This window comes from Cupressus sempervirens, chromosome 7, assembly GCF_028749045.1.
Source record: "Cupressus sempervirens isolate cs-2001-9-10 chromosome 7, ASM2874904v1, whole genome shotgun sequence".
Taxonomy (NCBI): domain Eukaryota; kingdom Viridiplantae; phylum Streptophyta; class Pinopsida; order Cupressales; family Cupressaceae; genus Cupressus; species Cupressus sempervirens.
In genome coordinates, this window is record NC_143124.1 from 413,952,116 (window position 1) to 413,977,315 (window position 25,200).

The window sequence follows — 25,200 nt, forward strand, 5'->3', positions numbered from 1 at the left end:
TGGATGATATAATATTTGGAGGAAAGGAAGTACTAAGCAAAGATTTTTCTGACAAAATTAGAGATGAATTTGAAATGTCAATGTTTGGAGAAATAAAGTTACTTTTTGGATTACAAGTACATCAACTGAAACATGGTATATTTGTGACTGAATCAAAGTATATCAAAGAGATACTCAAGACATTTGGTGTAGAGGATTCCAAACCTATTAGCACACCAATGGAAATAGGACACAAGCTTTCTAAGAATGATGACTCTGCTGAAGTCAATCCAAAAATGTATAGGTCCATGATTGGAAAGTTGCAATATGTTGTACATAACAGACCATATATTGCATTAGCTGTTGGAATAGTAGCAATATTCTTTGCTAATCCTAGAGAAAATTATCTCATGACAGTAAAGAGGATAATGAGATATCTTAAAGGGGCATATGATTTTGGTTTGTATTACAAGAGGAGTGATAAGTTTGAGTTGAATGCCGACAATGATGCAGATTGGGGAGGAAACATTGATAATAGGAAAAGTGCCAGTAGAGGAGCACTCTTCTTAGGAAATAGACTAGTCACCTAGACTAGAAAGAAACAAACATGTACCTCACAGTCCATAATAGAAGCAGAGTATGTAGCATCAACTATCAATTGCACAAACATTGTGTGGCTCAAGCACTTATTGAAAGGCATGAAGGAGGATATTACTAAGCCAGTGATACTGTATTGTGATAACACAAGTGTTATCAACATATCAAAGACCCTTGTGATGCATGCAAAAACCAAGCACATTGCAATCAAGTATCACTATGTCAAAGAACTGGTAGGTGACAAACAAGTGAAGATGGAACATTCACTGAAAGGAAAAAATTTCTAATATCTTCATGAAACCACTACCTAAGGATGCTTTTCAATATCTAAGAGGTAAGTTAGGGGTAAAGCCCATATACTAGGTTGTTTGAGCAACAACAGAGTTTCCATGCATCAAAAGGATTTGATTGTTGCACTAAGGAAATTTGATGCAAAGGACACTAAAGAGTTGAAGTTTGAAATCAGTCACAAGCATACTGATAGAGGGAGAAGATTGGAAGATGCAAAGTTTATATCATCATAATCAAAGATGCTACATCTTTGGCATTGTTATCAAAGAGGGAGAAATAGTAGAAATTGATCAACAAGAGCTATTAACAAGAGGAAGAAATAGCAGAAATAAAGGATCAAACATATAGAGAAAAAGGTAAAAGGAAACAATAGCTAAGAGGGAGTAGCAAAACAGAGAAATCAACATAATAGATCAAAAGAATCAATTTGTATCAGCAAAAGAGGCTGATATGATGCAAAGAGGGAGATATGGAATGACAACAAGTTTTCTTTGGCATACTAGTATTATGGTAACTAAGTTAATTAGCGTAATTAATTGATCAGTTTGGTTTGCCATCAATGCCAAAGAGGGAGATTGTTGGAAAATGATTGAAAAGATCATTGTTGAAGAATGATGAAGTTGATAAAGAATTTTTTCAATCATTATTTTGTCATTAATGAGGAGAAATTAATCAATAAGAAGTAACAAGAGCACCTAAGGGAAAGATTGACTTATGTTGTTGTACTGAAGTATAAGGATTAGCTAAGACACTGATGAAATGATGTATGTATAACATATTCTAAGGTACAGAGGTTGGACACACTAAGATACATTAGAAGGATAAGTTGTAACAATGTTGACTGCAAAGCTTAACTAAGTCCATCAGTGAGTGCCAAGCAAGCAAGTTAAAGCCAAACAAATTTTTAGTTGGAGTCGAGAAAATGATAAATCTAGTGTGTGCTGAGTGAACTTTAGGTGCCAAGTAAAGTTCAAATATTATGCATCAGTAAAACTTAATGGATGCTGAGTAAATCCACAGTAGGTGTCGAGCATCAATAAAACATAGTTGATGTCGAGTAACATAGTATGTGCCAAGCACCAATATTTCAATAGTGCTGAGTTGCTGCATTATTTGAAAAGTCAAAGATTCAGAAAATTAGAGATGATAAGGATGATGAGTTGGTGTCACAGAATTTTATGCTAGCAATTCTTAGGTGAATGCAAATGGATTCAACATGAAGTTTCTAGAAGAAACAAATTGGAGGGAAAGATATATCATATATTTCGAAGTCAATTCAAGTTATGAGTGGGAACATATGAGCAAGAAAATGTATTATAGACTTCTACATAAGGAGTTACAGGTTAGAGATCATATAGTGTTTGAGAGTGGTTAAGAGTGGTTGGAAGAGGATAAGTGTGGGCAAGTGTGAAGTGTCAAAGAGACGACACAGTGAGGAAGAACAAAGCATAGAGAATTTAATTCAATCAAGTGACCACTAGAAGCAAATTGCATTGGCACAACAAGCAAAAGACTTAAGGAGACAGAACTTGTAAGGGTGGACAAGTTGTCAGAACTACAAAGGAAGGAAGCCAAGAAAGAGTTGTGAGTTAATCAGTGATATGAGATCTGCAAGGTTAAATTGTAAGTTACATCAGGTCAAAGATTTTCTAATACTCTTTAGAAATTGTATTAGATATTGGAAATCCTATTGTGATAGGTTAGCTTAATAGCTAGGTGGTAGAGCATTTAACAAGGTGATTGAAAATCCTATGGACTTAGGTTGGCCTAACAACCATCTGTAAATCCTTTAACAAGGTCACATCTAACAATGTGTTGTAGCCTTTAATAGGGCAGGGCTTTAATAGGGCATCACTTCAGAATGGTGAGAAAGAAGGTAGCATGTTACTGGTGGTTTTCCCAAAATGGGTTTCCACGTAAATATTCATGTTATGTGTTGATTTCATGTATTTCATTACTACATATTAATTTATAGTAACTTGCTAGAATAAAGGATTAAGCCTAGATGCAAGATAGGTTGAATGGGCTCACTATAGATAAGTGAAAAGCCTGAATTGGATATATTGGAGCTTGAATAACTAATTCACCCTGCCTCTCAATTATTCTAAAGAATTCTAGAAAAATATTAGTCAATTTTGACTATTTATCAGTTTTGGCCTAAGAATTAGTCATTACCTCTTGTTCCCATGTGGCTTCTTAATCCTATTTTATGCCTAAAATTAAACATAAAAGTGTCCCCTTGCGAATTTTATGTAGCACAAAATGATAATTTGGAATATCCTCCTATTTTCACATTGCAATTGTTACTTAACTATTGAAAATAAATAATTCAGAAAAGAAGGGGATGAGGTTAAGCATCAGCTGCATAGTGTAGAGAGGGCCAAGTGTCTCCATTATTTTTTCTTCCTTGCAATATTCTCCCTCCAAAAGTATGTTTGAAAATTACAAGCAACAAAAATAAGAAAAAAAATGTAATTTCATGGGGACACCTCCTGTATAAAATATCCCTTAAAATATGGAGTAGTGGAGAGAGAGAGAGAGAGAGAGAGAGAGAGAGAGAGAGAGAGAGAGAGAGAGAGAGAGAGAGAGAGAGAGAGAGAGAGAGAGAGAGAGAGAGAGAGAGAGAGAGATCTATTCAATTAAGAGTTTAGGTGTCAGAAATACTATAGGAGACTTCAATTTTCATTAATCTATTTTGAATTACATTAGATTTTCTTATAATTAAAAAATTATTTAAATAATTAACTAGATATTATGTGTGTGTGTGTGTGTGTGTGTGTGTGAGAGAGAGAGAGAGAGAGAGAGAGAGAGAGAGAGAGAGAGAGAGAGAGAGAGAGAGAGAGAGAGAGAGAGAGAGAGAGAGAGAGAGAGAGAGAGAGAGAGATAGATCTATTCAATTAAGAGTTTAGGTGTCAGAAATACTATAGGAGACTTGAATTTTCATAAATCTATTTTGAATTACATTAGATTTTCTTATAATTAAAAAATTATTTAAATAATTAACGAGATATTTTGTTGGAGCTTGTTTATTCTAGGCTAGATCTCAAGTAATAAATCATTTTCCATTAGCTCCACCTAAATGGACTTTTGACCTAAAATTCAAAAAATGTCTTTGCTTAGGTAGGTTTTCAAAACAAAATAGATATTGAACAAAACAAAAAATATTCCTTTGATTAGTGCCCTTACTACAATTACAACACCTATTCCAAAAATTGCTAGAGGCAAACCCCACTGCAAGATGACTATCATACAAAATATTCCGACTAGGACAAGAAAATTCCATAGGCCTCTTTTACTTTAATAAAACTTCTATTACAATATACTCCTCAAAATGCTTAGGAAGACTTACATCACAATAACACTTTCTATTAGCTTCCTGTAACCTTCTTGATATCATCTAACCACATATTTGATAGAGATACCAAGAAAATCATTAAGGATCTAAAATGGGGGATGCTAAACAAAGCCTATAATTTTTCTAGTAGAAGGACTCAAGGGAGACTTGATAGAATGAAAATATATATATTTTATCTTACAAAAAGTGAGGCACATTATGTCCATTGGAGATATGATAGCAGTGACTTCCTTGAAATTGTTGAATCAAATTGAGCACTATAAGGTAGGGGTCTGATGGGAGGAGACTGATCTCTATTTTTTTGAAGCTAGTGGCTCCATGATAAAATTTGTTTTGGGGGAAGGGGGTGGGGGGCTAGAGGTCTAGTTAGAATCCATTCTTACAAAATTGGAGCCCTGACTTTTTAGTCCTCTCAATTTGAATGGGTAAAAATGGGGAGTGAGCAATTTATTTGTTATTTTAAAGATTTAATTATGATAATAATAAAATAATATCATCATAATTCTAAATTATGCAAGTGATATTAATGAGACTATTAGTTTCCTTAAATTTAGGTGCTATAATTTTAAAGTTAAAACAAATTTAAAAAATTCATGAAATTATTCACCTTTAAATATTTCTACAAACTCTCACAAACCACACACCCTATTTTTAAGAAATATCCCTTTGTAAAAGAGTCTAAACAATTTTAAGTTTATGTTGTTTAAGTCTAAACAATTAAAAGCCTCTTACCGCAAGCAATCCTATGAGGCCATTATCAAAGATCTTTGTACAGCTACTGAAGCTCTTGCCATGAATCCATTGGTTACAGATCTCCAAGTTTGGCTTGTCAACCTTCATCACTAGAAGTAGGTTGTATATAATTATATTGCCTGGGGAGCTCAACTCAAAGCTTGCCTTCACTAGTTAAAGGTTAGAGATCAAGCTTCCAAGAAATTTTTCAATGCATTAAGGGGTCACCACTCTGTAGTGGGGATCAAACACATTCTGAAGGGTGAACACACCCTTTATGAGCTTCCTTAGATTCTCCAAGCTTTTGTTAACCACTATGAATTTTTTTCATAGCATAGGGTCCCTCAGTAGCCCAGACCCAAGCCTTGCAGAATTTCTTAGCTATGACTCCTAAAAGACTTGCTCCATTACAATATGCATTCTATGAGAAGAAGCTCACTTTAGTAGACCTCAAGGAAGTTTTCTTCTCCATGATGAATGATAAGGCTCTTGGTTGTGATGACTTTCCTTGTTAATTTTACAAAGCATTTTGGGATGAGATTAGACCAGATCTCCATAGGATTTACATGGAGGCCTACAATTCCCATTCTCTAGGCAATATTATTAACAAAGGAAATATCAAATTCATACCTAAGGCCGGTGACACTGAAGACATAAGAAATTGGAGGCCTATTGCTTTTTTGAATGTCTCCTACAAGATCATTGCCAACTCTCTCTATCTCTCAAAATCTATCATCTTCTTCCTCAGACCATTCGCCCTAAATGAACATGTTTTATCAAATCTTGTTATATCCTGAACAATATAATTTCTATTGGGAAGGGATGGAATGGGCTCAACATTCTAAGAAATAAGCCATCTTTCTCAAAATTGATTTTGTCAAATCTTATGATTGGATTGAGTGGCCTTTCATCCTTGCAATGCTTCAGTCTCTTGGGTTAGGCCCTACTTTTTTGTAGTCAGTACAAATGCTTTTTGGGGATGCCTCTGCTTGCATCTCCATTAATGGTTGTCAGTCTCAAGTTTTTGGGATTTATCATTCAATTTTATAGGGATTCCCTCTAGCACCCTCTTTATATGTGTTGGCAATAGAAGGTTTTGGGTATTTTCTTGCAAATGCCATCTCATAAAGGAGGGTCTGAGATATTTCGCTCCTAGATTCCCCTGATTAGCTTGTAAATGGTCATTTCATTGATGACTCCTTTCTCACTCTCATTAAGGATGAAAATAATGTTGCCTCCAATTTGCAATGCCTTGACACATTCTATCTTACTTTAGGGTCTATTATTCATTAACACAAAACCCTTTGCTATAGGTAGTCTTCCCTTCCCCATCCTACTTGGCTTGAACAATATCAATGGAAATGAGTTCAACATGGGGAATACTTTCATTTTTTGGGCATCCCTATTTCCTTCCAAGCCTCAGCTATAGAGCTCTAGAATGTAGTTATTGCTATAATAGAGAAGATGCTAGAGTATTGGATCACCAAACCTCTCTCCCTTGTAGTAAAATTATAGATTTTCTCCAAAGTGTTGGCTACCACCCATGTTCACTATTCCTCCTTTTGGGCTCCGTCTAAGGCCTCTTACCTCAAGCTTGAGTGCCTATTATGCAACTTCCTCTGGGAGTCAAACACTTCTCACTAGGGCTTTCATAGAGTCACTTGGTATTTATGTTGTCTTTCCAAAGAGTCTTGTGGCTTAGACTTGCTATCCACCTAGAAGCAAGGTGCTACTTTATGTTCCAAAAGGGTAATTCGATCTTTTTCTAGTAATGAAGCTTGGAAGATTTTGTTATGACATTGCATTTCTGTAGACCTTCCATTTCATTGGCAAGCCTAGAAGGGGATTGGGTTTTAGACCCTTCTTGTCACCACTAAACCTATCCAAATTTAGGGTACTTTTATTACCAAGAGTATTTGGAAAGCTTGGGAAGTAGTTAAGCCCTAACTTCACTAGGTTGGCAATGGATTTAGAGATGGGATCTCCATGAACTAGTACAATCTCTGGTGGTCACTATTATTTTCTATCCAAGGTGTTCCCCTAGCTAAGGTTTATGCAGGTAAAGGATGAATAACTAGGGCTAAAGGATCACCCAGCTATCCAAACCACCCTACAAGAGTTAGCACAATGGAAGCAAACACAAGGAACAACAACCAAAGGAGGAATAAGAGTGATTCATTTAAACATCTTCATACATGCCTAGTTGTAAGGCCTTTTGGGTTACGACCAATTACAAATACATTCACATTCAAAGATCCAACTACGAATTCACACTTTTAGTTTTACTCTCAAGAATTCCTCTTTCCAAAAACTTGCCCAACTCTAAACGTAAACACTCTATATATATTTGCCAAAATGGCTTATAGATTATTTTAGAATAGTACATAAGAGGAAGGCCAACCCAACCATGGTCTAGACACATCCTAAGAAAATATCTTAACATAAATGTCACGATCGAAATAAATCTTGCAAGTCAACTGGCAAAAATCATGTCCAAATGCTAACACTCAACATACATTGGGTAACTCAGCACATGAAGGAATTGCCATAGTAACTTGGCACATGAAGAAATTGCTACAATAACTAGGCATATAAAGGAATTGCAAGGCACATAAAGGAATTTCTAGGCACATGAAGGAGTTTCTAGGCACCAACTTGCAAAATGAACAAAATGAGCAGGATAACAGGGAAACCCTCGATGCTCCTCCATCAGAGAGTCGGGGTTGAAAGAAATGATTCCCTTGAATCATTGAGATGCCACAATCTGAGTTGAATCCAACTCAAATTGAGAAATCCATGAAGCATCTTCAATAGGTATATTCTTCCACTTCACCAAATATTCATAGTAATCTTTTCCTCTTGTGCTCTTGCCAACTCTTTGATCCAATATCTATTCAACTTCTTCAATCTGCTTCTTAGGATAATCATCTGATACAACAACTTCATCCTCTAACTCATGATACTTATAAAAATTAGTAATATTGAATATAGGAGATATATCCATGTCATCAAGTAACTCAACTTCATAAGCATTACCACTATCAAACTCCTTCAAGATCTTAGAAGATCCAAATTTCTTCATCTTCAGCTTACTGTATGTTCCAACTGGGAATCTTGCTTTCTTTGGATGAACCATCACCTCATCACCAACTTGGAAATAATGGTATCTTCTAGATTGATCAACATTCTCCTTATACTTATGATTACTTTGCTCCAACCTCAAGTTCAATTCCTTATGCAAAGACTCCATAAAATTAGAAAATTCTTCTCCTGTAGTGTTTCTCTTTTCTTCACCAGCAACATTTCCTAGATTTGATATACTTTTGGGCTGCATTCCAATAACAATCTCAAGAGGTGTTTTTCCTATAATCCTATTCACAGAATTGTTATATGCAAATTTAGCTTGTGCCAATACCATTTCTCAATTACTTGCCTTATTCCCAACTAAATATCTCAGCAAATTACCCAAGCTTCTATTCACAACCTCTTTCTATCCATCTGTCTATAGATGAAATGTAGAACTAAACTTCAACTCATTACCCATCTTCTTCCACAAAGTCTTCCAAAAATATCCAAAAAACTTACTATCTCTGTCAGAAATAATACGTCTTGGTAATCCATGCAATCTCACAATCTCTTTGAAGAAAAGTTCAGCAACATGCTCAACATTTGATGTCTTCTTACATGGTATGAAATGAGCCTTCTTAGAAAATCTTTCCACTACAACAATTATGGAATCACACCCCTTCACCCTCTTAGGTAATCTAAGAAAAAAATCCATACTGATGTCACTCCAAGTTTTTTGAAGAACAGTAATAGGTGTATACAAACTAGTATTTTGACTCATCCCTTTTTCAATTTGACAAACTCCACAACTTTTTACAAATTTTAAAACATCCTTATACATTTGTGGCCAATAATACTTATCTTTTAGCAATCTCCATGTCTTATCAATTCCAAAATGTCCATCCAATCCATCACTATACTTTTCCTTAATCACATTCAACCTCATAGAACTTCTAAGAATACACAACTGAATGCCTTTGAACAACATACCTTCTTGAATGAAATACTCATCATACTTACTTACGTGATCTATCAGATTTTGTGCTCTGCACTCTCTCCACACCTTAGAAAAATTAGGATCAACATCATACAACTATTTCATTTTATCAAAACCAAGAACTTCAACCTTCATTTCAGTCAACAAAGAATGTCTTCTACTCAATGCATCAGCAACTCTATTAGTAACTACACTTATGTTTGATAAAAAATGTGAAACTTTGGAAGCACTCAACCCACTTCATATGTCTCTAATTTAATTTATGTTGACCTTCCAAGTATTGTAAAGCTTTATGTTAGTATACAACACAAACTCCTTAGGAATCAAATAATGTCTCCATTTCTTCAATCCTTGAACAATAGCATAAAACTCTTGATCATACACAAAATACTTGCTTTTAGTATCATTCAACTTCTCACTAAAGAAAGCAACATGTTTACCTTCTTGACTTAATATAGCCTCTATTGCATTACCACTTGCATCACATTCAACTTGAAATACTTTGTTGAAATCAAAAAAAGTCAATATAGGTAATTCAACAACCTTTTAGTTTCAAAGTCTCAAAACTTTGATCAGCTCCATGTGTCCACTTGAATTCCATTTTATCTCCTCTCATCATCTCAGTCATAGCATTAGAAGCAGAACTAAAATTCTTTATAAACTTTCTATAAAAACTAGCCAAACCATGAAATAATCTTACCTCACCCACAATCTCAAGTGTAAGCCATTCCAAAATTTCTTTACCCTTCTTAGGATCCATCTTCAATCCATTATCTGAAATCACAAATCCCAAATGCACAATCTCCTCTTGCATAAAAGAACATTCATTCAGATTAATCAACAACTTTTCCTCTTTCAACCTTTGCAATACTTGTCTAATATGCTCAATATGTTTTTCTTTAGTCTTACTAAATATCAGACCATCTTCCAAATAAACAATCACAAACTTACCCAATAATCTTTTTTGAACTTCATTTATCAACCTCATGAAAGTACTAGGTGCATTAGTCAAACCAAAAGGCATCACCAACCATTCATACAAACCATCTTTGTCTTGAAAGTAGTCTTCCATTCATCACCTTCTCTAATTTTAATCTAATTATAGCCACTCTTCAAATAGATCTTGGTAAAATACTTTTCTCTACTCAAACAATCCATTATGTCATCCATCCTCGGCATAGGAAACCCATATTTCACTATTATTTTGTTAATAGCTCTAGAATCAGTATACATTCTTGATTCTCCATTCTTCTTAGGTGCTAATACAAGAGGTACAACACATGGAATCAAACTTTCTTTAATCAAACCTTTCTACAACAACTCATGCACTTCTCTATTAAGTTCTTCATTCTTTGTAGGTGTCAATCTATATGGTATTTTGTTTGAAAAACTAGCTCCAGGAATCAGATCCATACAATGAATTATACTTCTTACTAGAGGTAAACCATCAAGAATATCATCAGTAGTAATGTTTTTATACTCATTCAAAAATTCTATAATTTCTACTAGTACTTGGCTATCACTATGTGTTGTCACTTAGTCATTACTAGCTTCTACTTCTCCGTCATTACTACCAACACTTGGTCCTCTAGAAACTATAGCCAAAAAAACTTGATTCTTCTTTACTTCCTTTTCAATTTTCTTTCCATTAACCATGCAAACTTTCATTGTAGTACAATTGACCTCATCTGGACTTTCAATCAAATGCAGCAATGTTTGTTTCTTCCCATTTAACCAAAGAGTATATTGATTCAATCTTCCATCATGTACAAATATCTATGATATTGTGAAGGTCTACTGAACAAAATATGACAACAATCAATGGGCATAATATCACACAAAAATTCATCAACGTAATGTCTAATTTTGAACTTCACAAGGCATTTTTCACTTGCCAATATCTTATGCTCATCTTTGATCCATGAAACATGATAAGGTTTAGGATGTTTCAACCTCTACAACTACAACTTGGTAACTAGCTCTTTTGATGCCAAATTTGTAGAACATCCACTGTCAATGATCACTTTGCGGCATTTTCCAGCCATAGTACATCTTATCTTGAAAAGACTTCTTCTTAAAAAATATTTATCATCACTTCCCTTATTACATAAGGTTCCTCTCACCATAAGATTTTCTCTAGCCTTAAATCCACTTTGTGAACCCTCATCATCTCCTTCAATTATAGAATTTTTATTACCTTGCCCACTTTTAGATCATATACATTCAAAAGATCTATGTCCCTCTTTACCACATCTAAAATAATTACAATGAAATCCACCTCTAGAATAAGAATTACCTCTTTCTCAGTAAGAATTGGTGCCTCCTCAATAAAAATTACCACTTTTCCATTTGGTCTTTCCTTTGTCATCATTCTTCCATTCAAATTTCCTTTTATCCTACATAAATTTTTTAGATATGCCACTTTCACCATAAGATCTACCTCTACCTCTCTAGAATCTACTACCTCTACCCCTTTGTCTTTGTTCATGCTTCTTTTTCAAGATCTCCTCAACTTTTAAGGCATATTGATATGCTTCTTCTACACTTCCAACTTCACAAAACTTATTTCATCTTGTATTCTAGATCTCAATCCATTAATGTACCTTGTAATTTTCTCAACATCATCATCCACATGTCCAAATTTGATGTCCAAACTATCAAATTCCTCAGTATATTATTTCATAGTCATGTCTTTTTTCTTCAAACTTTGCATCTTTCTCAACAAGCTAACTTGGTAATTAATAGGGAGGAATTTGTTATTTACCTTGTTCACCATCTTCACCGAAATTCTGATCTTCTCCTTGCCTCTCCTTTGTCTATTAGTTTGCAAGTGCTCCCACCATAGTAATGCATGACCTTTCAACCTAGTGATCGCAATCTTCACCTTTCTATTATCAAGAGTGTTTTCATACTCAAATAACTTCACTATATTAGAGATGCAATCCAACACAATATTGGTATCCAATTTTCCATCATAAGAAACAACTTCTACTACAGGCTTTTAATTCTCCCTAGAAAACACTCACAACAATATTTCCTCATCTTGGTATTCTTCAGGTTCTAGATTATGGTTTGGTGTTCCTACTTCATCATCATTTACATCATCAAGATGTGCTCCTCTCCTCTAGGCTATCTCCATAACATCTAATCTGGCTGCAATTTGTCTCGATTGATCGAATATAGCATTATCAACATAATATTCTCTACCATGAACCATCTTTACAAATCAAATTCCTACAAGATAATAACCCTCTTCAAGTTATAGGTTGAATCAGAAGATTTGCAACCCTACAAACAAATCTGAATCAGGGTTCTACATGAAACAATCTCTACAAGGATGAACCCCAAGCTCTGATACCAACTGACATAAGAAAATAGTGTATAAATAGGGTCAAAGGCTCACCCAGCTATCCAAACCACCCTACAAGAGTTAACATAATGGAAGAAAACATAAGGAAAAATAACCAAAGGAGGAAGAAGAGTTAAATACTTTTATTGATTCATCAAAACATCTTCATACATGCCTAGCTATAATGCCTTGTAGGTTATGGCCAATTACAAATACATTCACATTCAAAGATCCAACTACAAATTTGCACTTTCAGTTCTACTCTCCAAAATTCCTCTTCCCAAAAACTTACCTAACTCTAAGCCTAAACACTTTATATATACTTGCCAAAATGTCTACAAATTATTCTAGAACATTATATAAGAAGAAGGCCAACCCAACAATGGTCTAGACACATCCCAAGAAAAGATCTTAACACAAATGTCGTGATTGAAATAAATCTTGCAAGTATGCTCACAAAAATCATGTCCAAATGCTGACACTCATCATACGCTGGGTAAATTGGCACATGAAGAAATTGCTATAGTAACTCGGCACATTATGGAATTGCTAGGCACATGAAGGAATTGATATAGTAACTAGGCACATGAAGGAATTGCTAGGCATCTGAAGGAGTTGCAAGGCACATGAACAAATTGCTATGCACCAACTTGCAAAATGAATATAATGAAAGGATAACAAGGAAAGCCTAGATGCTCTTGCATCAAAGGTGCATGGGGCTAGTGCTTTGCATTTTTTTTAAACATGGCATAAGGACCCCTAAAGAGTTTTTTTCCAAAGTTACTATGAGCTTACGAGTGTGGGAGGACATGAAAGTGCAATTCTAGCTCACTCTACTAGAGCAACATGATTTAGATCTTCTAGTTTTTGTGGTACCTCCATATTTGTTACATAAGGTTTCCATTTAGTCCTCTTGCCCTTGGTGGAATGACTAGAAGTGGTATCCAGACACCCCAATAACTAGCTTTAAGCCTAGGTTGGGCTGCCAGTCGCTGGTTCCTCACCTACCCATGGTTGCGGTTCTCAAGCAACAATGGAAATTGCAATCTTCTCATTGTACTTGGAGTAATAGGTTCTCCATTGTGTGGAAAACCATTACTAAACCCAAAATTGCACATTTCACTTAGTGTATTCTTTTCCAGGGCTTGCCTTAGGGTCCCCAGTTGTGGCACATGGGAGTTCCTGACCCCCATTGCCCTTTTTTGTGGTCAACCTGAGACTTTTTTGCACATTTTTGGTTTTATAGATGGGCTTAGTGTTATTGGGAATGGATCCATTATATTTTTTGCCCCTTCTGCCCAAAATTTTTTTGTTGGCATAAGGTTGCTTTGGGCTATTATACTCAAATATCTTTCAAGTATGCCTAGATATGACATGTTTTCATATTGAAAATCTTATTTACCATTTGAAAAAATTGCAATATAGTTATTTATACTAACAACACATTTGACATTAATGTAGTTGTGTTTGCTAAAGCATGTATTTATAACAATGTCATGTTGTAGACTCAAATACAAACAGATAAAGTGGCTTTGGAGGTGGCTCACTTATAGAAGCTTTTGGCTCATTAGGGAAAACCCCCTTGTATGTTAGCTCGTGTTCTACTAGATTTGGTTTCTGACAACCATACTCATCAAAGTCATCATTGAGGACATAGCAGTTATGTTTGCCACTCAAACACACCTCACTCTCAGTTGCATTTCTCTCCTAGTAGTGGTGCTTTTGGTCAATGTCACTCTCCCGGAGGATTTGATGGTCGACACCGGTCTACCTCACCTCCCTAGAGGTCTAGTTTGGGGTGGTTCCCAATGGCTCCTCCTGTTGCTTCTGCTTCTGGTTGGCCTTCTATGCACTCAAACCCCAAGTTGGTGTTTCCCCAACTGCACTTAGCCATTTCTCATCCTAGACCTAAGCGAGAGCAAGATGAAGATAATGATGTTGTTGCTGATGATGGATGGGCTCCACCTGAGCCATCTACTCACCCCACCATCGAGTGAGGCTTTGATGATAAGGATACTCCTCCCTCAGCTGGCGTTGTATTGGTAGCTTGAGGATTTCTTTGTTTTTTGATGTTTTCTAAAAGTTTTTTGATGATTAATTTATTTTTTGCTTGTGGCCGTTTGAACTTGTGGGGTGATCCTATTTCCCCTAGCCCCTTTTTTTGTGAATATGTAACTTTTTTTTTATATTTAATATAAGGAAGGGACTATTCATCAAAAATAAATAAAAAATTGATAAGAACCATCATTTAAATCAAGTTTTTTTTAAGGAAATGAACAACTGTAGAGGCACACATTAATTGGAAATAAGAAGGTGAAAACATATGTCCCTTTCATAGATGTAGGGAGTAGTAATTTTGTGCCTGAAGTAATGGTTCTTAAAAATAACAATGCAATTAATAGTCGCATGCTTTTGGGCAAGTAACAAGTTAGCCAAAAGAATTGTTGATTTGTAACATAACATCAATTTCACATTTTTAGAAAATAGTCAATGTTGATTTCCTAAACATCACCTAAAATTGTTGTATATCTTATTTTTTAAATAACTACACTTTTTAAAAATTTACCTTATTATGAAATTTTTAAAATGCATTCAAGTAATTAATCACAAAAATGCAATTAATCACAACAAATATTTGAAGAAAGAAACTAATTTAACAATCACTATAAAATTTAATATTAATTTTTAAATATAGACACTCACAATTGAAAACTTTGTGTTTTTTGGATTTGTAATAAAAATTATTATTTTATAATTAGAAATAATAGTTATGAAAATAATTAATTAAAATTAAATATAAAATTTATAAAAACAATATTTTTTATAATTAAAGTGTTATTAGGAAGTTTAAATATTACGAGAATTTGAATAAACCAATAAATAATATTAAAACATTTTTACAAATTTCTACTTTTTCACACAATGTTACAAATTTTGCATTCAATTATGTTAAACAAGACAATGACAAATAATATCTTTTTCTACTGATTGAAAATACAAAATTCTAAAGAATATAAGGTTTTTTTTAAGTGAGAAAACCTATTAAAATTTAATGCATATACCCAACGAAATGTATTAAACTAAAACTAGAAAGTTGTAGTTATGGTGAGCAATAAAGCTAAGAATAAAGAAAGTGAAATTTATTGGGGGAGAATAAAATTGAAGTGTAGTATTTCTTAAAGATGTTCTAATTAGAAATTGTATGAGAGGAAAAACAATTAAAAAATTTTAAAATTGACAAGTTTTAACAAAATTTCTAGTTAAGATTTAGCTTCTGGGAGCAAAGCTCCCATAAATAACCTATCGTCTAAAAATCATTACTATAATGAATATTGAAAATCTCATTCAACCCCACAACATTTAGATTTCATCCACATACAAATTTAATTCGATGGAAACCTTCAATTTATGTTTTGTGGTTTAATTCTACTATATTTTTCTCTTGGCTAGAAATGTTAAACCTATTTTAATTTCTATGTCAAATTGTTTGGATTGAAGGGAGTTTTGAGATCTTTATTCTTGTTTTCATCATGAGTCTTAAAGGCCTTGTCTAAAATAATTGTTTGCATGAATGTTGATGGTATTCCTTTGGGGGAGTATCTTAAGAATTTCCAAAGCATGTGGGGATTGTTACCATGATTGACATGTTGTATTCATGACTATGTTCGCCGTTGATGCCAACATAGTAGAATTTCTATGAAGATTGGTAGAGTAGGAGATATATAGTTTGGCATTCTATGAATAAAGAATTGATGGTCAAGTCAAGCATGGTTAAGGACATGGTATACACTATATCCTTATGATGTGGTTAAGTGTTCATATGGAGAGTCGAAGATATATAGAAGATATGCTTGATTTACAAAGAGTTTTATGTAGATAGCGTACTTGATAAGAATTTTCTAATGTTTGAATTGTATCTCTTTACTGAGATAAAATCATGATATGCAAAATGAAACAATGGTAAATGATTGTTTGATGATGACATTAGTGAGTGTGCAAGTTCTAGAATCACACGTGTGAGAGATTGTAAAGGCTGTGAGGTCACACTTTTGTGTAATTATAATATTATCAATTATCTTAATGTGGCCTAAATATAATTAATTGGGAAAGCCTAAAGGCTGACTAAAGGAATTTTTCTGAGGACATGTGGGTATGTGTACGATCATGGTGTGCCAAAAAGTGGTGATCTAAAAATTTTGCAGTTCTAAAATATCTCAAACCATTTCAAATATATTCCAACATTTTTCCCACCCACCCTGATACTAAATGAAAACAATTAATATCTTTATAAGGTCTACTAAATCTTTTGATATAGAACTTATATGGTAAACTTTAAAAACATCCTAAAAATGTGCTTTTGGCCTATTTTTATGTGATTTTTACTTCAAACATGTAGCTGACAACTTTTTTTCACCAAAATTTAATGAAATGAAAAGGGTTTCTTAAAAATATTCTTATATTTCCATAAATGTAAGGTTTTTCAAATTATGAGTTTATTAAGTAATTATAACTTATTTTTTAATGGAGTTACGTATAAAGTGCATACTGACACACTACTTAAAAAACAACTATAACTTTCAAATGGTATAACATTTTTTAAATCCAAAAGATGAATCACATTCTATGTTTCTTCTACTATAAGGAAAAAAATGAAAAATAGAATTTTACAAAGTTTTGAATTAGTTAAGGTGGTCAAACAAGAGAGCTTTTTTATTCCAAAAATACTAAAGTCAATAATTAATTATTTGTTATTTATTTAGAATAAAAATACCCAAAAATATGTGTCACATCCAGGCATGAGTCTACTACTTATATCTAGATTCTTATTAAAAAATATTATCATTTGATTTTGATTAAGGTGATTAGATATGCATCTACTTCTTATTTTTATTCTAAAGTTTTTGTAATATTGCATTAAATTTTAAAACTTTGACCAATTTAAATTTTTTTTTTTGAGATAAGTCCTACTAGTTTAGAAACTAGGTTCAATTTACTAGAGATTCTTTTCTCTCAACTTTTTGATATAAAGTTAATAATAAGTAGAAAATTGTACGTCAAGTTGACATAACCCTAATTTTTTAATTTTTAATTGCCACTTAAGAGCACAGTTTGGTTGAACATGATCTTGCACATACCCATGTTATAAAGGAAGAATATTATCCTTGTTTGGAAGTGTATCATGCAAGTGGATTGTTCAAACAAGATCAAAGTATTTGGTAAATTCAAATAAGCGATTCAAGGGATTATTTGATGGGAAGTTTGTGATTTGGTATGAAGATTAGAAGGAGCAAAAGTTTGGTTGACAAGGCAAAGGAAGAGGAAGTAAAACTAAAGTTCATTTCAATTATTCTACAAGGAATTATATAGAGATCAATTGGAAATTTAGTTTAGTGATCTTTCCCCTAAAGCTATTTTAATAGTGGGCCCATCTAACTTATACAGCTCCTAACAAGGTTGGGATAACTCCTAACATGGTTGGGACAACTCCTAACAAGGGTGGAATCTCCTAACGTGGATTGATATGTATAGAATAATTTTATTAACTTCTAACAAGGTCCATCCTCTAATAGGGAATATTTATGTTAGTACATCACTTTGTGTGTATCATTCCCACAGGAGTTTTCCCTCCAATGAATGGTTTCCCTAGATAATATATCTTGTGTTATTGTGTATGAGTATCTTGTTATGGTTGCTGATTCTATTTCTCATATGGTTAACAATTAATAAGATTCATAATTGTTCTAATAGTTTCATAAGTAACTCACTCCACCTCTCAGTTATAGTGGTGGACTTTACCTTCTAATACCGTTCCATAGTGGATTAGAGTTTGGATATGATAATATCCCATTTGCAAACTGATATTTCCTCATTGATGAGTTCAACTCATATATGTAGGAGAACATCCTGTAAAAAGATACAGAGAGGCACAAATGTCTTTGATGGTTCTATGTGCATAAAAGAAGCATATAATTCTAAGGAATTTGATGAAACTTTTGAAAACCCCATTGTATTCTTTCTTGAAACCCTCTGTAAAGTGTGTGGTTGTGAAATTTTCTCATTTTAGGAGATCATAGAAGTGAAGATGGATACATGCGAAATGATTAAAGTGTCTTTTATGATATTTTTGTTCTCAATAATTTAGAGCTTATCCTATTGATTATTTTGAACAAGACATGTAGTGATAGAAGTTGTTGTAAGCCATCCACGTGTGATAAATGGAAGTGAGATTCAATATTTGTAGAGTCCTTGGGGCATTAAAAAATCAAACTATTAGAGAGTTTTTGGACAGAGAGAAAAACAACATGTCCATGTCACTCACATGAATGAGATGTTACCTATGAACTAATAAGCCAAATCATAAGTATTTCTACTAAGGGCAAGAAAATCTTATGTGAAACCTTAGATTTTTCTATTAATAATTTTTTTCATTTCAAAAAGGTAGCATGAAAATCTTTAAAGAATCACTAATTTGTGCTACAAAAATATACCATGAAATCTTGTTAAACAAAGTTTTTCAAAATGGTTATGATGTATTTTACATTTAAGCATTAAATACTAGTGCTTTTAACTACCATTTCATTCTTTTGAACTACTACTATCATAACATAATATTTCCTTTTATTCTACTTATTGAATCAAGGAATGGACTAAACTATAAATCTCCCTATAATTCAGGATTACTTAATTATACTTATTATGAAACATGCTAAATCCATTTCTCTCCTAGATAACCCTAACATGTTTTTTTTTTGCAAGCAATTCAATTAAAGTTCATTAATGCCCATTGTACTAACATATCTATAGACTCCAAGGACAAATCATTTGTAAATGAAAATTAAGTTCTTTTTTGATGATGATGATCTCTCCTTTCCCATGTAACCCACCACAAAGAGGCCCTATTAGGAGTGGTCTAATAGGTACTTCACTTGGCATGAGGTGGATTCTTTGACTAAAAAGAGGACAAACTGCTAATGCATTTGATAAAAGTAGATATAAGGATAATTTTGAAGTCAAAGGGGAGGAAAATATTCTCTTGAGGGATAGGCTATGGGGAAGGTCAGTGTTGAAGAAGATGACTAGGAGGAAGTTAAAATATATAAAGTTAAGTCCTCAAAATCAACTTCTATTTGCAACATGCTCAAGAAGATTAGGCATTGGTTAAAGAACAAGGGATAACCATTATTATAATGAGGAGGATTTTTTTAGGGTATAATGATGTCAAAATATAAGATATTATTGTGTTGTCCAAGGATGGTTGGTCAAAGTAGCTAAGACTCTATAATTGGTTTCTGAAACTAATATTATTCATCAAAAAATAGAGGACTTGACAAGGTGAACTTGGATAAGATAGAAGTTGGGGATAGAATTAAGATGAGTAAGAAGGATAACCATAAGATTGTTGAACTTATTACATTAATTAGGTTAGTTTCTAATAAGAAATAATGTTATATCTATTGGATAAATGTAATAAGGGGGGAATTTTTGGATTTATTGTACATTAAATAGGTTAGTTGCTAAGTTTAGTTCAAATAAATAAATAAGTTAGATACATAGTTTCTCAAAAGTTATTCCTGTAAGTAGTTTTTTTAAGGGAAAATAAGGTTATATAAAGTTGTTCACATATCAACATGAAATAATTCAATATCAATTCGGTATCAAGTCTGTATGTATCTGAATGTATCAAATTTGAGTCAATAAATTAAGTCATTTTATATTTTATCTCTTTCATTTGGTATTAGAGTGGGTTGATCAATGGGGAGAGGAGTTATTTTAATGGATTTTAGATAACTAGACCTCATTTTTTGTGAATAAAATAGGAGGTTAGAGGATTCTTATTATCTCAAGCTAGCTTCTCCCTTAGAGATGATTATTGCATGGGAAGAAACTATTTGTGTCCCTATAAAGCCAGGGCTTGACAGATTTGTGTCCCTATAAAGCCAAGGCTTGATAGATTCATCCCTAAAGAGAAGCTGGGACTTAATAGGTTTGTGTTTTTGAAGAAAAGATAGGGCTTGGCTATGTGATGGGGGGGAGGCGGGGGGGGGGGGGGGGGGGGGGGGGAGGGGGGGGCAAGATTTGAAGAATGGAATTAGAGACACTTAGAAGAGATGTCAAATTTCAGAGGAAAGGCATCTCATGTGCAACACCAAATGAGACGTTAGGCACATTCCATGGAGATGTAAAATTTTAGAGGAACCATGTCTCATTGTGTAAGGGAGATGGAAACAATCTTATTATGAGGACAACTTCAAGCTTTCTAGTCTAAAGTTGAGATATGAGGGCAACTTTAGGATTAAGATTTGTAATATAAAGTTAGAGAGACAAAATCTACTTTCAAAGATTGGTGAAGGTGCTTCATCAAAGTTTCTAGAGGAATAATATTGGGGAATGATTTTACTTTTATTGGATTAATGTAATAAGGGGGGAATGTTGGACTTATTACATTATTTAGCTTAGTTTCTAATAAGAGAGAATGTTAGATTTATTGCATTAATTAGGTTAGTTTCTAAGTTTAGTTTAAATAAATAAATAAGTTAGATATATAGTTGCTCATAACTTATTCTTGTAAGTAGTTTTTGTAAGGTAAAATGAGCTTATATAAAATTGTTCACATATCATTGTGACATAATTCAGTACCAATTCGGTATCAAGTCTATATGTATTTGAATGTATCAAATCCGAGTCGATAAGTTAAGTCATTATATATTTTAGCTCTTTCAAAGATGATATTTATCTTTGAGAAGTAAATAGAGATATCATTGAATTCCTAAAATATGAAGATAGGATTAATAAATTGTATGATACTATCCTTGTTATGCACATGGAAATGGATTTTGTAGTTACAGTGTGCCACTCTTCGATGCTAGATAGTTTTTGATGGATCAAGGTTATCAATAATAAAGTCAAGAACCTTAAAACATCAACTTGTAAACAAATGATGTAATGGTGAAGGAGATACTTTTGATAGCAATAGGGTAAAAGTACAAAGTTGTGTCACCTTTCGGGATGACTTATTAGAACAACTGAATTTGAGTATTTCTATGTAAAAAGCATTTTTTTTCAAACATATGATCTTTGATAAAATTATTCTAGCTATGTTATATATGGTCTCACACTTTTCCAATTGGAAATATCTATTAAATGCATGTTTTGTACTAGTTAGTATCCAATTACTAAAAAAATACTATTATTTCAGAAAACTAACATTTCAATAACTCTTACTATTTATTATGATATTTTTTTAATAATATATAAATACCATTTTATAGAGCTTAAAGTCAAGAATATTCTTATATAGAGTTCATATTGTTTTAAATAGATATAATATATGGTAATTAAAAAATTCTACAACTACATATTTTAATACTCGAGAAGATGTTGATATTGAGAAAGAAAAAATCTTAAATAATATCAATTTTTAAAAAAATTATATGACATTCTAGAGGAGAGAATCTTCTTCGAAAATCTATAATTTTTCTTTTGGTTGGAAAAGTTTTATTTCAAAAAATTGGCGGGAGATGAAAACTATCGATTTGAATAAGTTGAAAACTTTTGTTAGCCTTTTGCTTTGTAAAAGGGTGACACAGATTTATACTTTTACCCAACAATGATATAATGCAAATATTTTAGAGGCTAGTTAAGATGGAAGTAATTTTACTTTCTAAAAGAAAGGCTCTTCCCAAAAGAATTATAGTCATTCTAACCATAAAGATCATACTCAATTTATAAAGGGGTTCTAAAAGACCTAATGGTTTCTTGCATTTTGAAGGATCTCGAAAAACACCCCTTTCTAGTGTTACTATAAAAAAAAAAAATATTGTAAAATATTTTGAACCCCCTTAAAAACCTTATTTACCTTAAATAAAAAAAAATTATAAAAAAAATAACGTGCATATATACACAAAGAAGACAAAGAAAATTTCTTTGGAGAAAGTAAAAATAAATTTACCATAATTTATAAGATGTAAAATCATGTAATTCACTTTTAGGAGAATATAAGTGGCTCTTTAGTATTCTAACATTTCATAATACATTTTTTTCTAACCATATTTTTTATAATACAAGTAGAGAAACTAAGGTGGATACCATTTAACACTAACAACCCAAAGGCATTTCAAAAACATTAGAAACCTAACCCATGCTAACATTCAATTAACATTAAATATCAAAAACATTTAAACATGTATAAAACTCACTTTAGTGAGATTAAAATTTCAATTAAGATTTTTCATGTTTTATCATGGACATGTGGTATAATTTTCATAAAATTAATACAATTTGTTAAAAAAATATTATATGGACAAAAATGTTATCCCCAAATTTAGTATACAATTTTGACTATTTTATGTATGCATCATATTCATTTTCAATTTAATTTTATTATAATAAAAAATATTTAATAAGGAATAAAATTATATAATATATTTACTATTATATTTGTAGATAATATTAATCATTCAACATGTATATAACTATTAAACTCAAGATTCTTACATGCACATAGTCATGACTTGTTACTCCTTGTTAACATTGTAGAGTCCCGATTGGTGTAAATATATGTTTATAGTTGAAAATTGTTATATTTTAATTTCATAATATTAGTTTCATATAAAATTTCTTAGGGGTACTTTGCTTGTCTTATTGGAATTACATATTATTATAATGGCGAACAATAATGATATAGATAAATCAATTTAATTCTCATGGATGAAGACATTATTTTTATTGATTAGTTTTGTTTTATAACATCTTGTATACACTAAATTTAATTTTCAAAATATTCTTTTCATATTTATAAATTTCTCTTGTCTTTTTCATAATTTTTATTTATAGTTTTAATAGTTTAATGAAATTCATATTATTAAAATATTTTAGTTATAGTTTTAATTGCATTTTCTATATCAAAAAATGTTGCAGGAATGTTGAAGCCTAATGGTGTTGAGGTTATAACTAGCAATGATGACCGCATATATCAAGTATTTGTCAATCAGTTATCCCAATGGAGTGAAGTAGTTTTGTGTGCAGGAAGCTTAGGTAGCCCCCAACTTCTCTTATTAAGTGGAATTGGACCCTCAGAACAACTTAATCAATTGAATATTAGTGTATTATTAGACCTAAATTTAGTAGGAAAAAGGATTCAAGATCCACCACACATAAACATTATTTTAGAGTCTCCTGAACCACTTGGATTTGAACAAATACAAGTAGTGGCTATAATAGATAATTCCCAGGTTATCATTGAGGCTGCTAGCTTTTGGCAACCAAAAAGTAACATTGAAAATCAATATATAGGAGGCATTTTTAGCAAGGTGTCTTTTCCAATATCAAGAGGTGAACTTCGACTAAGAAGTAAAAATCCCCAAGATAACCCTTATGTAAAATATAACCACTTTTCTCATCCTTTTGATTTGCAAAAATGTATTCTTGCAATAAAGGTACTCTCAAATCTTACCATGACAAACTCTATTCAAGATTTTAGATTTAGTGGTAATGGAAACTCAAAAATGCTTCATTTCATATCAAAATTTCCACAAGAGGAATTACAAGATGACGCTTTGGAAAAATATTGCAAAGATAGTGCAATGACATTTTGGCATTACCATGGAGGGTGTGAACTTGATTATGTGATCGACAAAACATTTCGTGTGAAAGGTCTTGATAATCTAAGGGTTGTGGACAATTCAATTTTTAAGGATAGTCCTGGGACCAATCCACAAGCCACTACTATGATGCTTGGAAGGTATGCGTTTCTTTCATATTTTATATTTTATATTTTTTCTTTCATTAATAAAAGATAATACTTAAAAAAAATTCAATGTGATATATTTACAGGTATATAGGAGTTCGCATACTTCAAGAGCGAATGAACATCTGTGAATATTAGATTATATAAAATCTTCCCAAATTAAAATATCGTACACTTCTGTATGTTTACTTTAACAATTATCAAATGGAATGAGATAAGCTACATTATTACTTATTTTTTTGTATAATACTAATTTAGTTATTGTATTGATTTTGGAAATTATAGAATCAAAGAAAAATGAGGAAATTATTTGAAGACCATATTTAGAAAATGATAAAAATATAGATCTTTCAAATAAATGGAAAGAGAATAATATAATTTATAGCATTAAATATTATAATAGTGATTTGTGACACTCTTCGATTTGATACAAAATAAGAAGATATAATCACTATTCTTTTTGATGATGAAGGTGAATTTTGTTGTAACATAAATACTATTATTGTCATTATTTTCTATTTCATAGTTTAGTTTGGGAAATAATATTATAGTGTAATTTTTAATCATAATTAAAAAACTGATTCATATCAATTTATCTTTAGTAGATGTATAATTTAAATATTTGTATGTTTTTTTTTATTGTATAACTTGATGTATTATTTTCTTGTTGAATTGCTATTTAATTTTTCACTAAATATGTTATATGTTTTACATCTAGAACTAATGTAACATAGGTTTTTATCTTCAATATTTTATGCAAGTTACTATTCTATTTCCCTTATTGCTTTATTATATGATTAGACTTCATATGATAGTTCTTTATGTAATGCACAGTGAAATTTTATAATTTAAATGTGAGTTATATATGTTAATTGATGAATTTTAGTATAGTTTGAATCTTGCTATGCATTGATTAGGTGGTGTAGAGATTGACTTGATTATATAAGAATATGTAAAATCCTAATGGTGGTAATCTGAATATGGTATACACTATTTTGTTTAGTATTATATGTCTATCTTGATTGGTGTAGAGTAATAGTACATATGATATTTAGGCCTCTAATGAAACATATGCATATTGATTATGT

At 32.1% G+C, this 25,200-nt stretch overlaps 1 protein-coding gene across 1 annotated transcript in view; it reads left to right on the plus strand.

Moving 5' to 3' along the window:
• LOC149547292 (protein HOTHEAD-like) overlaps positions 1–24,346 on the plus strand; it is a 47,272-nt gene extending 22,926 nt beyond the window's left edge. Inside the window, exons 3-4 of the mRNA XM_089791577.1 lie at positions 23,284–24,106; positions 24,199–24,346. Coding sequence (XP_089647703.1) covers positions 23,284–24,106; positions 24,199–24,250 — 875 coding nt within the window. The 3' untranslated portion in view covers positions 24,251–24,346. The remainder of the gene's footprint in view (positions 1–23,283; positions 24,107–24,198) is intronic.
• The last annotated feature ends 854 nt before the right edge of the window (positions 24,347–25,200 follow it).